Raw genomic sequence first — 26296 nt, forward strand, 5'->3', positions numbered from 1 at the left:
CCTAACTCTACACCTCAAGGAACTAGATAAAGAAGAAAAACCTAAGCCCAAAACTAGTAGAAGGAAAGATATTAGAATTAAAAGTATAGCAGAAATAAATGAAATAGAGAATAGAAAAACAATAGAAAAAGTCAACAAAGAATTGGTTTTATGCAAATTAACAAACGACATTTTTTTAGCTAGACTAACTAAAAAAGAGAGAGAGAAGACTCAAATAAATAAAATCATAAATGAAAAGGAGACCATTCAACTGATGCCACAGAAATATAAAGGACCCTAAGGGACTGCTATGAACAATTAATTACATGCCAAGAATAACCTAGAGGAAATGGAGAAATCCCAACAAACACAACCTACCGAGACTGAACCATAAAGAAACAGAAAATCTGGGGATATATATAACTAGTAAAGAGATAGAATTAGTAATCGAACACCTTCCAACAAAGAAAAACCCAGTACCAGACGGCTTTACTGGTGAATTCCATCAAACATTTAAAGAAGAATTAATACCAGTCCTTCTTAAACTTTTCCTAAAATTGAAGAGAGGGGAACACTTCCTAACTCATCATATGAGGCCAGCATTACACTAATACCAAGGCCAGAAAAAGACACTACAATAAAAGAAAACTAAAGGCCAATAACCCTGATGAATATAAATGCAAAAATCCTAAACACATTAGCAAACCAAATTTAAAACATTAAAGGATCATACACTATGACCAAGTTGAATTTATTGCAAAGACACAAAGATGGTCAACATATGATAATCAATGTAACACACCACACTAATAGAACAAAGGATAAAAATCATATGATCATCTCTACTGATGCATGAAAGACATTTGACAAAATTCAACGCCCTTTCATTATAAAAAATTCTCAACTCTCTAGGAATAGAAAAATTACCTCAGCATAATAAAAGCTTCATATGAAAAGCCCACAGCTAACATCATACTGAAAGTCTTTCCTCTAAGATCAGGAATAAGGAAAGTACACTCACTATTGCCTCTTGTATTCAACACAGTACACTCATCCCTCAGTATCCTCAGGGGATAGGTTCCAGGCCTCTCTCCCCCCATGGATACCAAAATCTACAGGTGCTAAAGTCCCTTACATAAAATGAAAGAGTACTTGTATATAACCTACACACATCCTTCCACATACTTAAATCATCTCTAGATTACTATTAATTAATATAATAATATAATATGAATAAAAGCTATGTAAATAGTTCTTAGTCCACAACAAATGCAACTTTTGCTTCATGGAACTTTCTGTAATTTTACTTTTCGAACTTGTTTTAGTTGCAATTGGTTGGACCCATAGATGCTGACCCTGCAGATATATAGGGGCCAACTGTACTGGAAGTCCTAGCCAAAGCAATTAGGCAAGACAAATAAATAAAGGGCATCCAATTGGAAAGGAAAAAGTAAAAGTATCTTTGTTTGCGGACGAAACAAATTACACACAAACTGTTTGAACTATAAACAAATTCATAAAAGTTTCAGTACAAAATCAACAAATATCAGATATGCTTCTATACAGAACCAATAAATGACGCAAAAAGAAAATTAAGAAAATTCCATTTATAATAGCATCAAAAACAATAAAATGCTCAGGAATAAACTTAACCAAGGCGGCAAAATACTTTTACACTGAAAACTACAAAACATTGCTACAAGAAATTAAAGACACAAGTAAATGGAAGGATCTCCTATGTCATGGATTGTAAGATTTAATGTTGATAAAATGTCCATACTACCCAAAGAAACTACAGATTCAACACACTCCCTATCAAAACCCCAATGGCATTTTTTACAGAAACAGAAAAAAGTCCTAAAATCCACTGGGAACCATAAGGACCCTAAATAGCCAAAACAAGCTTGAGAAAGAACAAAGCTGAAGGTCTCACACTTTCTGACTTCAAAACATATTACAAAGCTACAAGTAATAAAACAGTATGGTACTGGCATATAGACAAACATATAAGCCAATGGAACAAAAGCTAGAGACCAAAAATAAATCTATCTATATATGGTCAAATGATCTTTGACAAGAGTGCCAAGAATACACAAGGGGAAAAACACAGTCTGTTTCAACAAATGGTGCTGGGAAAACTGTATATCCAGATGTAAAAGAAAGAAAATAGAACTTTCTCTTGTATAATACACAAAATTCAACTCAAAATGGATTAAAGACTTAAACTTAAGGCCTAAAACTATAAAACTCCTAAAAGAAAACATAGAGGGCAAGGTTCACCACGTTGGTCTTGGCAATGATTTCATGGATATGACACCAAAAACACAGGCAACCAAAGCAAAAATAAGTAGGTGGGATTACATCACACTAAAAAGCTTCTGCACAGCAAAGGAAACTATCAACAGAGTGAAAAATCAACCTATGGAATGAAAGGAAAGATTTGCAAACCATATATCTGAAAAGGGGTTAACATCCAAAATACATAAGGAACATCCAAAATACATAAGGAACAACATCAAAAAAGCAATCAGACTTTTTTAAATGGGCAAAGGATTTGAACAGATATTTCTCCAAAGATGTATAAATGGCCAACAGGTATATGAAAAGATGCTCAACATCACTAATCATCAGGGAAATGCAAATCAAAACTACAATGAGTGATCACTTCACACCTGTTAGAATATATTATCAAAACACAAAACTAGGACATAACAAATGTTGACGAGGATATGGAGAAATCAGAACCCTTGTGCAGTTAGTGGTAATGTAAAATGGTGCAGTCACTATGGAAAACGGTACAGAGGTTCCCCAAAAAGTTAAAAGTAGAACTACCCTATGACCCAGCAATCCCACTTCTAGGTATTTATTCAAAAGAATTGGAATCAGAAATATCAAAATATCAAAGAGATATCTGCACTCCCACAGTCACTACACCATTATTCACAATAGCCAAGATATGAAAGCAATCCAAATGTCCATCAATAGCTAAGTGGATAAAGAAAATGTGTGACATACACTCAACGGAGTATTTTTCCACCATAAAAGGAAGGAAATTTGTCATATGATACAACATGGATGGAACTTGAGAATACTATTCTAAATTAAATTAGCCAGTCATAGAATGATTAATACTGCATGAGACTAGTAGGGCCAAGATGGCAGACTAGAAAGACCCTCACCTCCTCTTAAGAACACATCAAGATCACAATGATCTGCAGAACAGCCATCAATGAGAAGGACCAGAACCCACCAGAAAAGATCTTCTATAACTAAAGACATAAAGAAGGAAACACAGCAAGACATGTAGGAGGGGCAGACTTGCAATATAGTCAAGTCCCATACTCCCAGATGGGTAACCCACAAACTGGGGAATAATTACATTCCAGAGGTTCTCCCGTAGGAGTTAGAGCTCTGTGCCCACATCAGGCTCCCCAGCCCCAGAGTCTTATACCAGGAAGACAAGCCCCCAGAGGATTCGGCTTTGAAGGCCAGCAGGGCATAATTTTGGGAGCCCCACAGGACTGGGGGAAATAGAGACTTCACCATTAAAGGGCGCACACAAAATCTCACATGTTCTAGGACCCAGGGTAAAAGCAGTAATCTGTTAGAAGCCTGGACCATATCTGCTGATCTTGCAGAGTCTCCCAGAGAGGTGAGGGTCAGCTGCAGCTCACACCACAGACCCCTTCTACCACATGAATGCTGTGCTGGCGGGTGCCATTGTGGGATTCCTCCCCCCCACTCATCAGCACTGAGACTTGTGCCCGCCAAAACAGCCTGTAGGACCAGTGGTGGGACGTCTCTGGCCAAACTGGCCAAGCAACTGGGTGGGGACACAGTCTCACTCATCAGCACACAGACTCCCTAAAGCCCTCCTGAGCCCACAGCACCTCTAGACACAGCTCAAGATATGGCCCTGACCACCAGAGGGCCCAGGACTCAAATCCACCCACCAGACAGGCACCAGCTCCAGAATCTACTGCCCCACCCAGCTGCCTTCCAGGAAGCTTGCTCTAGCCTCTGGAGCAGCCTCACCAATCAGGGGACAGGCTAGATGCAAGAAAATGACAATCCAACAGCCTACAGGCCCGGCCTGCCCACACCAGGCCAGACCCTGCCCTGAGACCAGCTGGACCCCACCCTGCCCACTGTCGGACCAACACAAGCTTCAGGACACCTCACACCCCATATTCAACTCTGTCAGGAACCAGCCCCCCCAACCAATGACCTGACACCAGCTCTGGGATCCCTAGGCAACCAAACTCCAGGACCTGGTGCTGTCTGCAAGCAGTCCAGCACTAACCCCAGGACCTGGCTTCAACCACCAGTGAGTGGGCAACAGCCCCAGAGTTTTCTGGATCCTGACTCTGCCCATCAGTGAGCCAGCATAAGCCCCAGGGAGCCTAGGGTTTCTGTAAACAGCCACTTCGTGACCCAGTACCACTAACCAGTGGTCAGCAGCCTCTGCACAAAGCAGGGCCTGGTAAACTAGCAGACTGGGAGCCAATCAAGCCTATCAGACTGCCCACAGAGCCCACAACAACAGAAGGACCCCTGCAGCCCTCATAGGGGGAACTCTTAGAGCATATCGCTTGGGTGATGAGAGGAACTGCATTCTTGGGAAACGTAATCAACCTACCAGACACACAAAAAATAAAAAAAGTAACATAGGTAAAATGTGGTGACAGAGAAATAAGATAAAACCTCAAACAAAGAAACAAGATAAAATCCCAGAAAGAACTAAGTGAATTGGAGAGAAATAATCTACACAAGAAGGTGTTCAGGGTAGTGATCATAAAGATGATCCAAGAATTCAGGAGAAGAATGAATGCACAGAATGACAACTTAGAAGTTTTTAACAAAGAGTTAGAAAATATAAAGAACAACCAGACAGAGATGAAGATTACACTAACTGAAATGAATAATACACTAGAAAGCATCAACAGTAAACTAAATGATAAATAGGAACAGATCAGCAAACTATAAGACAAAGTAGGGGAAATCACTGATGCCAAAGAGAAAAGAAGAAAAAAAGAATGAAAAAAAAATGAGGACAGTTTAAGAGACCTCTGGGACAACATCAAGCACACTAATATATTCACATTATAGGGATCCCAGAAGGAGAAGAGAGAAAGGGGAAGAGAACATATCTGAAAACATCATAGCTGAAAACTTTTCTAACCTTGGGAAAGAAACAGATATCCAAGTCCAGTAGGCACAGAGAGTCCCATACCGGATTAACCTAAAGAGGAATACACAAAGACACACTGTAGTTAAAATGGCAAACAGTTAAGACAACATTAAAAGCAACAAGGGAAAAGCAACAAACAATATACAAGGGAATGCCCATAAGGCTCTCAGCTGACTTTACAGCAGAAACCCTGCAGGCCAGAAGGGAGTGGCACGATATATTTAAAGTAATGAACGGGAAAGACCTACAACCAAAAATACTCTATCCAGCAATGCTCTTGTTCAGATTTGATGGAAAGATTAAAAGTTTTACAGATAAGCAAAACCTAAAAGAGTTCAGCACTACCGAACCACCTTTAAACAAATATTAAAGGAACTCCTCTAAGTGAAAAAAGAAAAGGCCACAACTAGAAACATGAAAATTACAAAATGAAAAAGCTCATCAGTAGAGGCAAATATAACAAAAAGGTAGGAAATCATCCAGGCACAAAGCTAATAGGAAGGTAAAAAGACAAAAGTAGTAAAGTCATCTATATCCACAATAAGCAGTTAAGGGATACACATAACAATTAAATGTAAAATATGATATCAAAAACAGTTAGTTGTGAGGGGAGGAGAGTACCAATGCAGGGTTTTCAAAATCCATTTGAAATTAAGAGACCAGCAAATTAAAACAATCACATATTACAGGTTGCTAGATAAAAACCTCATGGTAACCATAAACCAAAACTCTATAATACATATACACACAGAAAAAGAAAAAGGATACCAAACATAAAACTAAAGATAATCAAATCACAAGAGAAGAAAACAAAAGAAGGAAAAAAGAAAGACCTATAAAAACAACCTAAAACAAGTAACAAAAGGGCAGTAAGAACATACACAGCAATAATTACCTTAAATTTAAATGGACTAAATGTTCCAATCAAAAGACACAGCCCAGCTGAATGGAAACAAACCAAAAAAAGACCCATATATATGCTGTCTACAAAAGACTCACCTCATATATAAAGACACAGACTGAAAATGAGGGGATGGAAAAAGGTATTCCATGCAAATGGAAATCTAAAGAAAGCCAGGGTAGCAACGCTTATATCAGACAAAATAGGCTTTAAAATAAAGACTGTTACAAAAGAAAAAGAAGGACACTACATAATGATTAAGGGATCAGTCTAAGAAGAAGACATAATAATTGTAAATATATATACATCCAACATAGAAAATCCTAAATACATAAAGCAAGTATTAACAGACATAAAGGGAAGAATTGACAGTAACACAGTAATAATAGGGGACTTTAAAACCCCACTTATATCAATGGACAGATCATCCAGATAGAAAATCAGTAAGGAAACACTGGCCTTAAATAACACAATACAGCAGATGGACTTAATTGATATATAGAAAGCATTCCATCCAAAAGCATCAGAATACACGTTCTAGAAAGAGTGGATATATGCACGTACAAACCTGATTCACTTTGCTGTACAGAAGAAACTAACACAACATTTTAAATCAACTACAACAAAAAAAATTTGGATTAAAAAACGAAAACAAAGGGCTTCCCTGGTGGTGCAGTGGTTGAGAGTCCACCTGCTGATGCGGGGGACACGGGTTCATGCCCCGGTCCGGGAAGATCCCACATGCCGCGGAGTGGCTGGGCCCGTGAGCCATGGCCGCTGAGCCTGCGCATCAGAGCCTGTGCTCCGCGACGGGAGAGGCCACAACAGTGAGAGGCCCACGTACCGCAAAAAAAGAAAAAGAAAAGAAAACAAAAATGAATTTAGCACCATGATGAATAGAATTGCATCATTACCCAAAAACTGAAATGCAGAACTTTTTTTAATATTTGTGATTATTTTTACCAAAAGTACACTTTAAGAATAAATAACATGTAGATTTTACACATTCTTTCCAAGTGCACATGGAACACTCTCCAGGAGAGATCACATGCTAGGCTACAAAACAAGCCTTAGGAAATTTAAGAAAACTGAAATCCTATCTAGTGTCTTTTCCAACCACAACACTATGAGACTAGAAATCAACTATGAGAAAAAAATTGCAAAACACACAAACATGTGGAGGCTAAACAATATGCTACTAAACAACCAATGGATCACTGAAGAAATCAAGAGGAAATGAAAAAATACCTAGAGACAAAAGAAAATGAAAACACAACGATCTAAATCCTATGAGACGCAGCAAAAGTAGCTCAAAGGGCGAAGTTAATAGCGTTCCAAGCATCTGGGGAAACAATAAAAATCTCAAATAAGCAACCTAACCTTATACCCAAAGCAACTAGAGAAAGAACAAACAAGGTCCAAAGTTAGTAGAAAGAAAGAAATCATAAACATCAGAGCAGAATAAATGAAATAGAGGCAAAGAAAACAATAGAAAAGATCAATGAAACTAAAAGATGCTTCTCTGAAAAGATAAAATTGATAAACCACTAGCCAGACTCATCAAGAAAAAAAGGGAGAGGGCACAAATCAATAAAATTAGAAATGAGGAAGAAGTTACAACTGACACCACAGAAATACAAAGGATCATAAAAGACTGCTACAGGCAACTATATGCCAACAAAATGGACAACCTAGAAGAAATGGACAAATTCTTAGAAAGGTACAACCTTCCAAGACTGAGCCAGGAAAAAAACAGAAAATGTGAACAGACCCATCACAAGTACTGACATTGAAACTGTGATGAAAAATTTCCAACAAACAAAAGTCCAGAACCAGATGGCTTCACGGGTGAATTTTATCAAACATTTAGAGAAGAATTAATGCCTATCCTTTTGAAACTCTTTCCAAAAACTGCAGAAGGAACACTCCCAAACTCATTCTATGAGGCCACCATCACCCTGATACCAAAACCAGACAAAGATACCCCCCCAAAAAATGTTACACCCAATATCAGTGATCAACATAGACACAAAAATCCTCAACAAAGTGCTAGCGAAGGAGGCAAGAATACACAATGGAGAAAAGATAGTCTCTTTAATAAGTGGTGCTGGGAAAACTGGCCAGCTACATGTAAAAGAATGAAATTAGAACATTCCCTAACACCATACAGAAAAATAAACTCAAAATGGATTAAAGACCTAAATGCAATGCTGGATACTATAAAACGCTTAGAAGCAAACATAGCCCCACAAATTGTGAGGCTGGGAAGTAGATATAGTCATGTTCAAGAAGTCCAAGAATGGCTTAACTTCCTTAGGCTTGTTTTAAACAATTAGTGTTGCTCTTTTAAAGACAAAGAATACCAAGTTGATATGCTGTATGACTAGGTCTTTGTTAGGTTCTCTGACATAAATCACAGCAGTATCTTTGTGGATCCACCTCCGAGAGTAATGAAAATAAAAACAAAAATAAATAAATAGGGTCTAATTAAACTGAAAAGCTTTTGCACAGCCAAGGAAACCATAAACAAAACAAAAAGACAGCCCACAGAATGGGAGAAAATATTTGCAAACGAAGTGACCAACAAGTGATGAATCTCCAAAATATACAAACAGCTCATGCAGCTCTATATCAAAAAAAACAACTCAATCAAAAAATGAACAGAAGATCTAAATAGACATTTCTCCAAAGGAAACATACAAATGGCCAAAACACACATGAAAAGATGCTCAACATCGCTAAATATTAGAGAAATGCAGATCAAAACTACAATGAGGTATCACTTCACACTGGACAGAATGGCCATCGTCAAAAATTCTACAAACAATAAATGCTGGAGAGGGGGTGGAGAAAAGGGAAACGTACTACACTGTTGGTGGGAATGTAAATTGGTACAATCAGTGTGGAGAACAGTATGGCGGTTCCTTAAAAAAGCTAAACAAGAACTACCATACGAGCCAGAAATCCCATTCATGGGCATATTATCTGGAGAAAACCATAATCTGAAAAGATACATGCACCCCAATGTTAACTGCAGCACTATTTACAATAGCCAAGACATGGAAGTAACCTAAAATGTCCATCAACAGATGAACAGATAAAGAAGATGTGGCATATATATACAATGGACTATTACTCAGCAATAAAAAAAGAATGAAATAATGCCATTTGCAGCAACATGGATGGACCTAGAGATTATCATACTAAGTGAAGTAAGTCAGACAGGGAAAGACAAATATGTGATATCACTTATACGTGGTATCTAAAAAAAATGATACAAAGGAACTTACTTCAGAAACAGAAACAGACTCACGGACTTCAAAAACGAACTTACGGTTACCAAAGGGGAAACATGGGGGTGGGGGGGGAGGGATAAATTAGGAGTTTGGAATGAATATATACACACTACTATATATAAAATAATCAACAAGGACCTACTGTATACCAGAGGGAACTCTACTCAATATTCTATAATATTCTATAATAACCTATATGGAAAAAGAATCTGAAAAAGAATGGATATATGTATATGTATAACTGAATCACTTAGTTATACACCAGAAACTAACACAACATTGTAAACCAGCTATACTCCCAATGTAAAATAAAAAATTAAATTAAAAGATAAACAGCTCATACACCTCAATATCAAAAAAATAATCCGATTTAAAAATGAGCAGAAAAAATGAATAGACATTTCTCCAAAGAGGACATGCAGATGGCCAAGAGGCACATGAAAAGATGCTAAACACTGCTAATCATCAGGGAAATGCAAATGAAAACCACAATGAGATATCACCTCACAACTTTTGGGATGGCTACCATCAAAAAGAGCACAGATAACAAATGTTGGTGAGGATGTGGATAAAAGGGAACCCTCCTACACTTTTGGTGGGAATGTAGAGTGTTTCAGCCACTGTGGAAAACAATATGGAAGTTTCTTAAAAAACTAAAAATACAACTACCATGTGATCCAGCAATTCCGCTCCTGGGTATATACCCGAAAAAAAAAACAGAAACACTATTTGGAAAAGATATATGCATGCCAATGTTCATAGCGCCATTATTTATAATATGGAAGCAATCTAAGTGTCCATAACAGACAAATGTACAAAGAAAATGTGGTGTGTATGTATGCAATGGAATACTACTTAGCCATAAAAAAGAATGAAATTTTGCCATTTGCAGCAGCATGGATGGACTTGGAGGGTATTATGCAAAGTGAAATAAGTCAGACAGAGAAAGGCAAATACTGTATGCTATCACTTATATATGGAATCTAAAATATACAACAAACTAGTGAATACAGCAAAAAAGAAGTAGACTCACAGATACAGAGAACAAACTCGGGTTACCAGTGGAGAAAGGGAAGAGGGGAGAAGCAGTATAGAGTAGGGAATTAAGAGATACAAACTATTACATATAAAATAAGCTTCAAGGATATATTTACAACACAAGGAATATAGCCAATATTTTATAATAACTATAAATAGAGTATAACCTTTAAAAATTGTAAATTGTACACCTGTAACTTACATGATATTGTACATGGACTATACTTCAAAAAAGAAAAAAAACTGCATGAGTCCACTTAAATGAGTTACCTAAAGCAATCAAACTTACAGAAGCAGAAAGCAGAATTGTGGTGACCAGAGGCTAGAGAGAGAGAAAAATGGGAGCTGTTCAATGAATATAAAGTTTCAGGCATGCAAGATGAGAAGATTCTGCCTCAGTTAACAATATTTTATTGTACATTTAGAAATTTGTTAAAAAGGCAGATCTCATGTTATGTGTTTTTTCCCACTATAAAAAATAATTTCAATAAAAAGGTTAACAGTGATTTAAATACAGCTAAAGAGTTTTAGTTAACTGAAAGATAGACCTAAACATGTTACATGCAGAAATTGTACAGCAGATTGTACTATAGATTACAGTACAGGGAAACAATGAAATAGGGGGAAAAAAATGAATGAGCATCTAAGACATATGTAGGATAGAAAGAGAATTTTAGCATATCTAATCAAAGGACCAGAAACACTAGAGAGAACAGTAGTAAGGCTATATTCAGAGAGATAATGGCTGCTCCATTTCCAAAATTTATGAAAGATATAATCCACAGAGTTTAGATCTAAACAAATTATACAGTTTGTAGTACAAAGACACAACAACTCACAGAAAAAATGAATCAAGAAGTTAAAGCATAACTATGGAGAACAGTATGGAGGGTCCTTAAAAAACTAAAAATAGAGTTACCATATGATCCAGCAATCCCACTCCTGGGCATACAGCCAGAGAAGATACATGCACCCCAATGTTCATAGCAGCACTATTTACAATAGCCAAGACGTGGAAGCAACCTAAATGTCCATCAACAAATGAATACATAAAGAAGATGTGGCACATATACACAATGGAATATTACTCAGCCTTAAAAAAAGAATGAAATAATTCCATTTGCAGCAACATGGATGGACCCAGAGATTATCATACCAAGTAAAGTAGGTCAGAGAGAGAAAAACAAATATCATATGATATCACTTACATGTATGATATCACTTACATAAAAAAATGATACAAGTGAACTTATTTACAAAACAGAAATCGATTCACAGAAATAGAAAACAAACTTACGGTTACCAAAGGGGAAAAAGGGCAGCGGGAGGGAGGATAAATTGGGAATTTGGGATTAACAGATACATACTACTATACATAAAATAGATAAACAACAAGGACCTACTGTACAGCACAGGGAACTATATTCAATATCCTGCAATAACCTATAATGTAAAAGAATCTGAAAAAAGAATGAAAAAAAGAATCTGTATAACTGAATCACTCTGGTGTACACCTGAAACTAACACAACATGGTAAATCAACTACACTTCAATTTAAAAAAAAAGAAAAGAAAAGAAGTTAAGGCATATGGAAGAGTTATGGTACAACATAATCTAATCAGAGTACCAAAATAAAATTCTAAAGAGAACAGAAGCAAGGCAATGTTCAAAAAGATAATATATGGTAAGTATCCAGAACTAATAAAAAGAATATGAATTCAAAGACATGAGAAGGAAACAAGAAAAAAAGAAATCCATACTTAAATACACTGTAGTGAAAGTATAACACCTAAGAAAAAGAATCTTAAAAAGAGACAGACAGAAAAGACACCTATACCTACTGGCAGATGACTTCTGAACAGAAACAATGGAAATAAGTAGACAATGGAAGATCAACTTAGAATTGGAGACTGAGCAAGGCTCTCTTTCAAGAAAATGGACAAAAAATATTTTCATATTTAAAAAAGAAAGTTTATGACTAACAATCCTTTACCAAAAGAACTGTGAAGATGCTATCAGGAAAAGGGAAAATGACCTCCAAAGGAAAGTCTGAGATGGAAAAGGGAATGGTAAAAAAATAATAATAATAATTTAAAATATGTGGCTGATTCTAAACAACCTGAGCTTTAAAAGAATAAGAAGGAGAAGGAGAAGAAGGAGAGTTAGTAATAGCACTGAGTTCAGAAGGAAAATGATAGAAGGCAAAGACATTTTTTTCTCACGATGGACCGTCCTGCATACCCACTTTGGAGACCAGTGGTATGGACTATACATACACAGATATTCAGCTACATCAGACAGCAATGCTGGTTGCAATCATTTCAGAGGTCTTCTTAAAAACATAAGCCATGCCATAAGGGACTTGTAAGTTTGGGATAAGGGGAAAAGAACAGGGAACTCGAGACAGAGAAAATAGCAAACGTTCAGGAATGAGATGAGCATGGCACACCCTGTTCTTCAACCAATAAAGCATCTCATATCATCGCACATGCTCTTTTGAAATCTCTAAGACAAAAGCAAAACAAACCAAAAACCTCAAGAAGCAATAACGTGAGTAGAGCAACAGTGGAAGACATCAGATATTCGTTATGACCTTGGGCAGGTCACTTCACTCTCTGAAGGCTTTATAGTATGTAATATCTACCGTTCCTGGTGTCACTAGTATATTTTGATGACAAATGAAAAAATTCAAAAGGGGAATATTATAGGACTGATCTCATATATTACTACTAGTCATTGTACTGGCACTGGCGATACAGAACAAAGGAGACAAAGTAAATCAGCAATTAGAAGGCAATGTGATAGATCCTGTGACATGAGGTATGCACAGGGTACTGAGAAAACCCAGCAGTAGTGGCAAAAGCATGCTTCACTCTTGCCTTTTCAAACTACTAATGTCCACCTTGGTAGTTGTTCCAGTCATCACAGTGAAATTCAGATCTATGAAAAGAATCATCATCAAGAGTTTTGTTATTAAAAGTTTCAAAACAAATTTAACCAGAATCAATTTTAAAACATCCCGAGAAGGAATCAAATCAATTTCCTTCATACTGATCAAAATTTCACCACAAAGCTAGTAGGGACACTTTGGATCCATAAAAATTAGCAAAATTGGAGTTTTTCTAAAACATGAAAACAATTCTTGCTCCATTTAAAAGTACATAAGAGTAACGGTAATATATTCTCTCTATCCACGCTGGAATTATCCAAGTATAATCTAACAGAAGAAGAAAAAAAAAAAAAGGAATATTTCAAACACCCATTCTCTTTCTGGACTTACACTTTACAACCTAACATCAAACATATTTTGCATAAATTAATTCTATGATCTACAACATATGTTTTCTACTTCACTGCGAAGTATTCATTGCCTTTAATCATCGGTTGTTCTGTTGTATTTAGCCATTTGAGGCCTATTAATAATGCACACACAAATCCTTCATCTAAGAAAATCCTCCTGAAAAAATACACACAGAATGTTCTCAGAGAAAAGCAATTCTTTCTTGCTCTACTAGATACAGTGGTAGTAAAGAGGAGAATATTTACTACTAATGTTACAGGGCTGCAACATTCTTCCTCTGAACTGTTTAATATGTATATAATATTAACAATTACTTACATATCCTCAATATATATTAGAGACATGGGGAAGGGTAGATATCACATATTCCCAAGGATACCAAATCCATTCACATATGACTAAGATGCTTATAATAACTGCAAATGACAATACAATTCAAAGATTCTTTAATTACCTTATTTGTTTAAATTAAAATATTTTGGGCAGTAATAAAATGTTTTTAGTTATGTCCTTAATATTCCAAAAGGCTTACAAGCATTTAATAGTCACACGAATGTAGATTTTCACAACCATTTTTTAAAATGTGTCAATTTAACTGAAAACAAGTTCAAACAAATGTTCATTTTGATTACCACACTGGCCTTAATATATTAGCTAACAAGTGGATATGTTCCTTTATTTCACTGATGAGAGGTAAGCAAGAATGGGTATGACATTTACTACCAACCAGAGAACAGAGAGAGACACGAATGGTGATTTAATAGCCATCACTGGTGATCCCTTTGATAAACACCTATAGCACCTATAAACCAATTTAGCCCTATTTACACACAGCTTTCTACTGTACACTATTTCTTTGGGACTATATTTACCTTTCTTCTTAAGTTCTTTGAGGGGAGAGGCCTTGTCTTAAATACTGCTTCTCTATCCCTTCCAGCTCAAAAACCAAAACTGAGTGCATATGTATTGATAAATTAACAGCCACAGTATAACAGGTACTTCGCATGGCAATTAGGAGAAAATCAGGATGTGGGTAAAGGAAGCTAAACGGAGCTATAGCTATGCACAATGCAACCAACACCAAGGGACAAGATCATAAAAGTGACTTTGAAATAACATGCTCAGAAACAGAGCAAATCAGTTTACTTAGCATAATCATTTTCAGAAGGTACAGGAAAATTTAGCACACTGTTATTGCTTAATTGAACCCCCCCTTTTTTTTTTGGTCTTACAAGTGATGCTGCATTTTGTACTACTCCCTGATTCAGATTTCTATAATAATACCTCATGTCTGTATAAAGCACCTTATTCATACAACTGTGGAAAGAGCTATACTATTCAAAATCCAAAAGAAAATAAAAACAATGTATTTTTCCACCTTTCCTAGGTTAAAAACACACAGAGTGTTTTGCTAATAAAAACAAAGGTCATCATCTGTCTTACTTTTCATTCATACTGAATGACACGTTTTTTTTAAAGATTTTCTGTTAGAAAACTTCTGCACTACCTTGGCTTTAAAATCAACTTTAACCCAATTTTACACCTTTTTCCGTCACCTTCCTCAATCTCTTAATCAAAATTATGTATCAATTATATTTTTAAAAACAGTTAGGAGGCTTTTAAAACGTTACAATGTAAACTAAGTTATAAGTTACGGTAACAGCAACCTTACTCTATATCTTTACCATTTGAAATGCAAGACACTAGACAAGACGAAAGCATACTCTGAAATCTCTTCCTGGGTCTTCTATAATAGTCTCTTACCAAAATTTCTTCTCCTTTTGTATATCAAGTTCCTGTGCTCCCCTACTCTCCAAGATTAAAAAATCTGTTTATACCTCCCTCTAACACTTCAGGGGTGAGTTTGTATGTCTTCTGTCTCATATCTTTTGTTTAAGAACGCCAAAACCCTTCATTATTTTATTTTACCAACCCTATGAAGGCAGTGATACACCAAGGGCTGGAGGGTCAAGGAGTTAACTAGGCAATCAGAAACTGGAGAGCCGACCAAAACTTAACACCCCTCTAAGGGGTACGCAAACCCAGTCAGAAAAATCAGCAAAGGCCCTCTTTACAGGTCATGAGGGCTTAAAAAAAAAAAATTATTTTTAAACCCTTTCCCACAAAGGAACTCGCACACACACACACAACTGCACTTTTCAGAATGTGGAAATACAACTGATCTGGTTCTTTCGGTTTTCAAGAGTTTAAACACCAGGGACATCTGCATCTAGATAAAAACTCCTGAGGGCAATTTGATCAAAGACACGGAAAATCCTTCCTTCAAAGAAATGCACCTTGTGACACTCCAAGGAGGAGAGGTATTTAAAGTAAAACCTGCCCTGAATTATTACCACCGACTTGAGAAAGAGAAGCAAAAGCCGTTGGCTTCATACGGCTTTTAAACATTTTGCTGTAACCCTGGGGCCACAGAAGCTGATGGTGAAATTCTTCTGCTCATTTCTATAGAAGAGTATCACACAGCAGTAGAAACTCGGGACACACCAACACACACATCCATCTCTAATCCCATTCTCGTCCCTTCCATTCCCGACCTTCCCCCTTTGGTGCCCAAGACCCAAATGTGGACACAGTTACAAAAAGCAAAGTCATGGGGCAATGCAGGCGGGTGGGAGGGCAAAGGACCGAAAGAGCCAGAAAAGCAAGGGAAAAGAGGCAGTCGGCTGGCTTGTCTGTGATCATAAAGCAAACATTCGGGTGGGGATACAGAATGCCGCGTGGAAATAAAGCCATCCGGGATGCCCACTCTGCTATCTCCTTGTGCCTGTCGCCCTCCATCACCCCACCGTCTCCCGAAGGACCACCTCCGCGGGGAGGGCGCCACTTACGGTGCCCCCACCCTCACCCTTCAGGGGAAAGCAGTGAAACGCGCCTGGAAGGGAGGATGGGGGCTCAGCCGGGGGCGAGGGTCACGCCGGGCGCCAGGTGGACACCCTGCGGCGGGTGGCCGCTCTGGGGCCCCGGGGCGGCCCATGCGGAAGGTGAAGCGGGGGTCCGGGAAGCGTCTGGCCCCGCCGCTCCCGGGGAGGCTCCGGCTACTCACGTTCTCCGTGTCCCGCTCATTCACCGTCGGCAATGGCGTCCGCGCCGACATTTTGTGCGGGCGGCGGGGTCGGGCCGGGGTCTCGCGGGCCGGGCTGCGGGCCCCGGGAGCGAGCGGCACGGGCGCCAGCCGAGGGGGCCTCTCCATTCATTCCCTCATTAGGGATGCGGGGCCGCCTCCTGCTCCTCCCGCGGTCCCTCGCCCGCCCGTCCCCGTGTTTATTTTTGTTTCTCGCCCCACCCGCGGAGTACGGTAGTCTCAGAGCTTCTGGTGGTTTTTAGTTTGATTCATGTTTGGGTTTTGCCGGGGGGAGGTGACATGGCGCTGATGCAATTGAGTGGTCCTCTTTTTGTCCGTTTCATGCGGGAAGAATGGGTACGATCCTACCCTGGATCCGACACCGCCTAGCTCCTGTCTCAGGACTTTTCCCATTCTTAAATTCATCCCCTCCTCCAGCGTTTCCCAGCTTTCTCAATTTCTGTCCTCCCCTGAGCCCTCTCCTGGGAGCCGTTGGGTTCAGGGTCACTCTGATAGTTGGGCAGAGGGCACAAAAGCCCCTAAAAGCGCCAGCAGCCTCGGAGGCGCTGCTCCAGAACCCTGTGCGAGGCACTCCGGCCAGGCGGCTCGCCTAGGTGCCCGGCACCGGGCGGCCTCCTTGGGAACCGGGTCGGCGGAAGAGGTCGCCAGGCGCCCGCCGCAGCACCCCCAGAGTGGCTGAGCCCCGGGAGTCACGACGTCTCCCCTGGCTGGTCGTCACTTCCTGGGACGCAAGGAAGTGTCACTTAGGCGAGCTTGTTTAGGGAGGGAGGGGAGCTGTCTCTGATTTTGGCCCTGGCCTACCTCCTCCAGGTGGCTTCCTCACCCTTCCACCCACCTGCCACTTCTTACATCATGCAGACATCCCTCTGTAATGCGTTACACAGGGCCCATTGGCCCCCTAAAAAGCAATGCTGCTTCTTCCTATCTAACATGAGAGCTTACATTTTGCACACTCAGCCTCCAGAACAAAATCCTTACCATCTCCCTATTCCTCGTCTTTCCAATATGTCTTTTTCATTTTCTTTCATGAGTAGTCAGGACGATAAAAGGAGCAATAGATAGAAGGGGATAAATTCAGTTTTTGAGCTACTTCCTTAAGCCTCCAATGGGGATCTTAAGATGATAGGAAATTCCTCCTCTCTCCTGAAGTTCATCCATTTGAAGGAGGAATCCCTGCACCAGATGGGTTTTTTTATCCTAACTCATAAATGTTGTTTCTGAAAACTTAACATTTGACCCTTAAAACATGTTCCAAAAGACCTAAAAATAGCAGATACAAAGATTCTCAGAAAAAATTCTCGCCCAGCATATATATTCACTTCTACAACATCATCTATGTATTTATTTCTTTAGCATTTTATTTGTAGACACTTCCCAATTTCACAAAGCAAGTAAAAATATCATAAGATCCCTTAGGTGTTCATCACCATTCCTCAAACAGAATTCAGGCTTTGGAACTGCAAGGCTGCACACTAAAATGTGGTGTGCAACCCAGGATGCCAAGGTTTTATAGTCCCTCTGCACAGATCCTGAATCACCAAGCTGTACTGAAGTTGCCAGGGTAGAAGCTTGTACTTTTCTGATCAACTACAGCCATTGCTGCCAATCAACAGTGCAGCCACTCAAAAGTACCTTGTGTTACAATACTACCCCTGTTAACATGAGAGGAAGCAAGCATCGGTGAAAGGGTGTTCAATCCCATTGGAATATGAATCATTCCTTCAACTGGTCGCTTGGGTGTTGCTTTTCAATGCCCACTCACCTATTATCCTGTCTTTATCCTTGTGGTGACCCAGACAAGCATATTTCTTCCCATTTTACAAAATTCCACTCAACTGACTTATTCAAGATCACAGATGCACCAGGTTAATAGTGTACAGAAAAAAGATAACTGGAATATATGGTACTGTTCAATCTTGCAGTGGTCACAAGATCAACAGGTTCCCCCGCCCCTTCCCCCGCTCCACCGTGTAAGGTCATTAAACCTCAAAGATATGATGGCTAGTTAGAGACAGAGCTCAGAGGAGTGCCCAGGATTCTGGCAGAGTGGCTTCCGAGATTTTGAAGTATACATTAAAAGTCTTGGGTAAATCCCTTAGCTATATTTGCTACACTGTGCTCACATACTGAAACTTATTGAATATTACATAATAATAGTGAGGGATACTTATTTTTCAAATCAGCCCATAAAGATAGTTTTGTAACAGTGGAGCTACATTCAAAGAGAGTTTTTATTGGATGGGTAACTCAAATCCATAATTTTGGTTAACGAAATAGACCAGAAACAGCTCTGTCCAAACAATGGCATTCAAACAACCCTATTCATACCCACAGTTTTAGGCTTGGTATATAAATTTCACTTTGCTTGGGTTAGAAAAGAGTCATTATGTCTTTTAAAAGGAATTATTGAGTGCGTACCCCTGTGTGAGCTCTCCTCCCCTTAAAATGGCATGAGGCACTACTATGATTGAATGAAAACTGTTTAGCCATAGTCCTTAATAGTGAGAATGCACGTAAGCAAAACTTTTTGTGTCACTATTATGTAGCTTCTTGTGCCAGTAACTATGAAGAAATGACAAGGAATATTTTGTCTTTGAGTAATGATTTTTAGGATTATTAACTAAATGGGGCATGTTTAATTTAGAGGTTTCTAACCTCTAAGGTGTTAGGGTAATAAAGGTTTCAGAAAAAAATTGAAGTAATGCGAAAACAAAAGAAAAATAAAGATCTGCAAGGTGCTAAGCCCACACTGAAATGTGCTAAATGAGCATGCCTCCCAGCAGCTCTATGGAGCAGAATTCTCTAGAACTACACTGTCATATACAGTAGGTATTAGCTACAGGTGGCTATTGAGCTCTTGACAGCTCTCCAGTGTGACTGAGGAACTGAATTTTTCATTTGATATCATTCTAAATAATTTTCAAACTGACATTTCATTCAGTTATTGGAAAATTTTAAATTATGTTGGGAAAAACGGGTACATGAATCTATCTTTTCAACTATAAAGATGCTGAAATCTAAATACAGATTTAGATAAATTTAGAAAATTTATTATCTGAATTGAGATGTGTTGTAAATATAAAATGCACACTGATTTTTAAAGACTTAGTAGAGAAAAAAAGGGTGTAACGTATCACTTTAATAAATGTTATATTGATTACATTTTGAAATGCTAATATTTTGATATGAGTTACATAAAATATATTATTAAAATTAATTTCAACTGTTTCTTTTTATTTTTTCAAAAGTGAATACTGAAAAACATAAAATTACATATGTGACTTAAATCATATTGGACAGCACTACTCCATAAAGTAAAAATTGAGAATAAAGAGATTTAATTGCTAAAGAATCAAAGGCCTTGATTAGAAGCTATTAATAATTTGCTCTTTGACTCAACAAACATTTATTAAGTACCACTCCACTCACTCTGCTCAAAGAAAACATTCTTCGCCTAATAGTTAACCAGCAGTTAGCATTATAATATTCTTTTTACAGAGCTAAATGAAAAACATGGTGAATTCATACAAATGTTAAGAGATAGCAGTCATTTATAAACAAATAATTTATCAAATGTGACAGATTTAGCAGAATTCATAATAAACTCAGAAAACTGTACATTTCTTATCATGTGCTTTAAATGTATCCAATGTCTGATAGACTTGGCCAGTCAGTCAGTAACTGTTTGTTGAGGGCATACTTTGTTTCAGTACTGTACAAAGTTATCTCCAATCTCTCATTTAACCCACACAAGGAAACTACAAGATGGGCAGTTCTGTAAGGTAACAAAGAGTTGTCCCAGCTAAAGAGAAACATGGTTAATGGCCATCAGGAAAGGAACAATCAGTTCTTTTCATAAAATAAACGGGATCCTGATTGCTCTCCCAGCATTAACAAGGTAAATTTGTATTGCATGTCAACAATCACCACTTAAAATGGAAAAGGGCCTAAAGAGAAAAGACATATTTTATCCTAAAAACTGTATAAGCCTCGTTACTTAGGTTAGGCCACCCAGCACGTTGCAAATACAATCTATGTCCAAGTGCCATTTAATCTCCTTCGGTTCCCCATAAGGACTCTCGGCTCAGCAATATCTCACTGTTTGGAGTTCCCCACATGCGCCATATTGCTTTACTCCTCTGAGCCTTTGTGTCACCTGTTCTCTCTTTCTGGAATGTCCTCCGCTCTTTTCTGCCTGATGGACTCCAAGTTGATCTTTAAAAGCCTTCTCTTGGAAGGCTTCCCTGACATCCCTACTCCTTCCCACACCCACAGAGTTAATTAATCACTCTGTGAGCTGGGTCAAGGGACGGAATATGTCCTATTTAACTCTTTTTGCCCAAGGCCTAGCAGCAGTGCCTAGCAATTAGTAGATACTCAATTTCCTAAATGACTTTCATTGACTTGTCCCCTGTTGTAAATTTTCCTGCACTTCCACATTCTTCTGAATTTCTAAGAAGCATTACATGGGAATTGAAAAGATGTTATAGGAGAATCATTAAAGTTTACAACCAGGGACTACAGGAGTAGGTAAGAGTTCACACAGTATACAAAATACCTTCCTAAATCAGTGCTGTTGACTGTGTAGCAGAGACTGTTCCATCTCCCACAGAGTAGAAGCTTAACACAGGGCTGCTAATTTTACTAATTTGTGATTTTACTGTAATCATTCATGTTTATCCATGCAGAGGAGTTGCTGATCACTGATATTTCAATACAACCGTCTTTTAAATAAGCATCTGCATAAACCAAGGTGTACTGACAGTAAGTTCTTAGGAGGAAGCACTAAAAGGTAGATAGAAAAAATTAAAAGTGGAATAACATGATGACGGAGCATTGAAGGCAATAAAGCAGGCAGATCAACTCCGGGGAGGAGTCATCAGCAACCAGGTGGCTCTTCCTAAGCAAAACCAGCAGACTGAGCATCACAGCATCTCTTGGCAGTGCAAACAGAGCAGCAAAATGAAGGAACAGACACAGCAAAACGACTATTTGAGGTGAGTGACGCACTGGTCTTTAGCAACATCGAAAAATACAGATGAAAACCAGCATTAATAGCATCATCTTCAAATAAAGGGACATTGGTTATGCATAGACTCATACGGGTGTGGATACACCCACATTATCGTACCTTTCAAACTGTAGGTTTGTAATGTCGCATAGGAAGCAAAACAAGCCTTTGAAAGTCTTATGGTAGCCATCCAAAAGTAAGAGTTTGGTCATCTTTCACTTGGCATTTGCAATAACAAATTGAACATAATGTAATTCAACATCTATTTAAACAACCTTGTAATTTGATTATCTGACTTCATGGGCAATATACTGGATGAATGGTTCCTTTAAATTTTTATGCTTATTTTCTTAGTATAAAAGTATCAGTTTTGTAGATTCTTTCCATAAGCTCAACTTAATTTATTCAATCTGTTCATATTGTTTGTGCTATGTTAAATGTTACGTTACTTACATTATGATGATTTTCTTTCCTTCCTACATAAATATGGACACTATTTGCTACTTTGCTTTTCATTCACTCATTTAAAAATATCAAGCCCTGCTAATGCTAATATAATGCTAATATATAGTGCTAAGCACTATATTAAGTGCTTCAGAAAGAGCAGTAGATAAAATAGACAAAAATCCCCACCCACATTAAGTTAACATTCGGAGAGGCACTTTCAGTGTCTAGACAGTTCAAAAGCAGAGGCTCCCATAAAACAAATAACATTTTTTAAAACTATGCATTTGGTTATTTTGCTCTTTTAACAAACATAAGCACCCAGGTCTAATTTATGTTTTTAAGTAATGAATTGCAGTAGTTAGATCTTTTCTTCAATCCAAAGGTAATTGCTTTCTCTCTTGATATTTTGGCCTTTCTCCAGTAAGCTTTTGTATTAATGGCTTCAACTGGTTCCACAAGTAGCTTGGGTACTTTAAAATCATAATAAAGATGCCTTCCTGACCAGGTGGCTTGCATTTGATCTACATTTTGTAATATTATCTAAGCTTTATTACCTTGACACAAATATACTTAAAACCACATTTCATCATTATGAACTGCTTTATCTTTAATCACTGATGGTTTTTTCTTATTTCTATTAGTCCCAGATAAACTGCCAATATTTTAATAGTTCAGCGAGAATCGTATAATAAGTAGGAATCTACATTTATAACCATTTTGGCAGTACTTTTTTTTCAGGTAAAGAAACAGTTTTGGAAAATTCCTGTCAGTCCTATAAAAATTAAGCCCCCATTACTCACTTTAATGTGTACTCCATTTTTCCTATGTAGCTCTTACAATAATGACAAGTAGGGAGGCACTGTGAGTGTTCTTTCCAGTACTGTATCTCCAGTGCCTAGAACAGTGCCTAGAATATGGGGGTTCCTCAATTAACATTGACTGAAGGAATGAATCATAGGTTTGAAAATCTCTCTGAATTTCAACATATGTTTTCAGATCCTAGATTTCTTTCAGACAGCCTTAGTATACTGCCATCCATAACTGAAAGACCCAGTTTAGGTCTCCCTTAATCTTTCCAAACTGTCTCTTCGTAGTCACCCCTTGGGGCCTTGCCAACCATTGCTTAATAGCTCAATTGCCAAGGCTCCCAGAGTAACTTTTCTACTATTTGCCAGTATCTTCTTTTTCTAGTTCTAAAACAAGTATCCAAGTTCCTAAAGTTAGAAATGCCTCTTTTTAAAAGCACTAGAATCATGGAGTATGCATCTTAGAAGACTACCATGGCTAGAATCCAAATTTACTTATACGTAGAAAAAAATGTATTTCCTTTGTAATATTTTTAGCCATTCTTTTTGCTGCCTACTTATCTCATATTAAACCTTAATTCCACCTTACCACTAAGCCACAAGTCAATTCCATACTATTGAGCACCTACTATGTACTATATGCATATGTATGCTATGCTATGCTATGTATGTTAAGAAGAGCTATGCCCAAGGTCTGACGCTGACATGCTGCGACTAATTTTTACATAAGTACAGCAAGACTTACATAGCACAAGTTGAGCTGAACCTTCCAAATTGTCACTCTGAGGAAGTATGTAATGATGTGATGTCACACCTTAGGACCTCCTCTTTTGTAATTGCCTCTGGAGCCTGTGACGTGGACTATTGTGTATTCTCAGTGGTGGTAAGTCATCGTCTTTTGAGGATTTATTTTAATGAAGAGTCATTCAGAACAAACTCTGCTCCGTAGTATGGATGATTAAATTGGATAATCTCACATTTGATCAAACATTAGAAATGTAGTAGTTGCAAAATATTTTCTTGTATTCTTCAAGGTGAATCATGTTTTAAAGAAGCATTTAAAACATTGAAAGATGACAGCCTCTTTGGAAGAAGCATAGAACCTTAAAAAGTGACTATTTTAAAGATGTTCTCACTGTTTTATAATTGTTTTAGAATCACTTCTACGTGTGGTTACATGGCTCACACAGTTAAGGAACATGAAATCTTGATAGAATGATGTGAGAAGTTAAATAACAAAATACAGTGTTAATTGCTAAGTGTCCAAAGGGTAGAAGAGGCAATGTTTACAGATGGCCAACAGGTATATGAAAAGGTACTCAACACCACTAATTATCAGGGAACTGCAAATCAAAACCATAATGAGATATCACCTCAAACCTGTTAGGATGACTATTGTCAAAAGATAAGAAATAACAAGTGTTGGTAAGGATATGGAGAAAAGGAAACCCTTGTGCACTGTTGGTGAGAATGTAAATTCGTATAGCCACTATGGAGAACAGTATGGAGAGTCCCCCCAAAATTAAAAATAGAACTACCACATGATACAACAATTCCACTTCTGGATATATATCAGAAGAAAATGAAAACACTAATTCAAAAAGATATATGCACTCCCATGTTCACTGCAGGGGTATTTATAATAGCCAAGACATGAAAACAACCTTTATATACAAAGTGGAATATTATTCAGCCACTAAAAAGAATGGAAACTTGCCATTTGCAATAACATGGATGGACCTTGAGGGCATTATGCTAAGTGAAATAAGTCAGACAGAGAAAGACAAATACCGTATGATCTTACTTATATGTGGAATCTTAAAAAAATAAAAAGCGTTCATAGATATGGAGAACAGATTGATTGTTGCCAGAGGCGGGAGGTGACAGAGGGCAAAGTAGATAAAGGGGGTCAAAAGTTACAAACTTCCAGTTAAAAAATGAGTCATGGGGAAGTAATGTACAGCATGGTGACTTTAGTTAATAATACTATGTTAATAATATGATATTCACATATTTAAAAGTTGCTGAAATAGTATATCTTAAAAAACATTTGTAACTCTGTATGGTGACAGATGTTAACTAGATTTATTGTGATGATCATTTCTCAATGTATACAATTATCATATCATTATGGTATATACCTGAAACTAATATTATATGTCAATTATACCTCAATAAAAATAAAATAAAATAAGCCAATGTCTTTATGTATTTTCTAAACTCATTTGTTTGCATTATATCTTGTAATTCACACTAAAAGTCTGATAAGCAGACAAAAATTCTTAGTTCATTCCCCAAAGAAGAAACCAAGTCTACAAAGGTGAAATGACTGCCCAGAAGCATACATTTCATAGCAAACTGATCTGGAAATGTGGGTCCTCCAGCCCCAAACCCAGGCTCCCTTTCATTCATTTCTAGGTCTCTTGCATGTACACCTGAGCATCTATCTAAGGATCGCTGACTTCCACATCTATCTCCCTCATTTCTCTTCCATTCTACTCACCCTAAAAACCATTGTCAGCTTTCTGAATGGGAGAACATCAGTGCAACTGAGACTTGGAGGTGAGTGTTAGCGACAGAAATATATATGAATAGCTGAACTTACCTTCTTAAATGTAAAGAAAAATCAAGACTAGCCGTAGAGGCAGGATCCAGGCCAAACTCTATTTCGTCGCTTGTTCTTATATGGATGGAATCAGATTAGAATTAAAACCAAGAGCAAACTAGAATTAGGAAAGAAATAATGAAAAGATGTAACTTACAGCCTGGAGAGTATGTGTTTTTGTGTGAGAGGGTGGGAAATGTGCAGAGGACACCTATGTGTAGAAATAGAGAGAGGAGTTGCCTGGGTGGTGGTTGGGAGAGAGCTTGTGGATGAATTATATTGTCAAAGAGTATTAAATCTGTTTTCTTTAAATTTGTGTTTTGTATTGGAGTATAGCTGATTTACAAGGTTGTGTGAGTTTCAGGTATACAGCGAAGTGACTCAGTTATACATATACATATATCCATTCTTTTTCAGATTCTTTTCCCATATAGGTTATTACAGGATATTAAGTAGAGTTCCCTGTGCTATACAGTAGGTCCTTGTTGATTATCTTGTTGATTTATCTATTTTATATACAGTAATGTGTAGATGTTAATTCCAAACTTGTAATTTATCCCTCCCCCACCTTTCCCCTGTGGTAACCATAAGTTTGTTTTTTGTTTTTTTTTTATGTTT

General features: G+C 37.8%; 1 protein-coding gene across 2 annotated transcripts in view; it reads right to left on the reverse strand.

Moving 5' to 3' along the window:
- Window positions 1–16883, reverse strand: part of MARK1 (microtubule affinity regulating kinase 1) — a 140932-nt gene extending 124049 nt beyond the window's left edge. The window contains exon 1 of one of the 2 annotated variants that reach the window (XM_024750489.1): window positions 16771–16883. In XM_024750489.1, coding sequence (XP_024606257.1) covers window positions 16771–16821 — 51 coding nt within the window. In that variant the 5' untranslated portion in view covers window positions 16822–16883. The remainder of the gene's footprint in view (window positions 1–16770) is intronic. The other variant, XM_024750490.1, reaches the window with a different exon arrangement.
- Window positions 16884–26296: the final 9413 nt, after the last annotated feature.

This window comes from Neophocaena asiaeorientalis, unplaced genomic scaffold (assembly GCF_003031525.2).
Source record: "Neophocaena asiaeorientalis asiaeorientalis breed wild unplaced genomic scaffold, Neophocaena_asiaeorientalis_V1.1 scaffold430, whole genome shotgun sequence".
Lineage (NCBI taxonomy): Eukaryota > Metazoa > Chordata > Mammalia > Artiodactyla > Phocoenidae > Neophocaena > Neophocaena asiaeorientalis.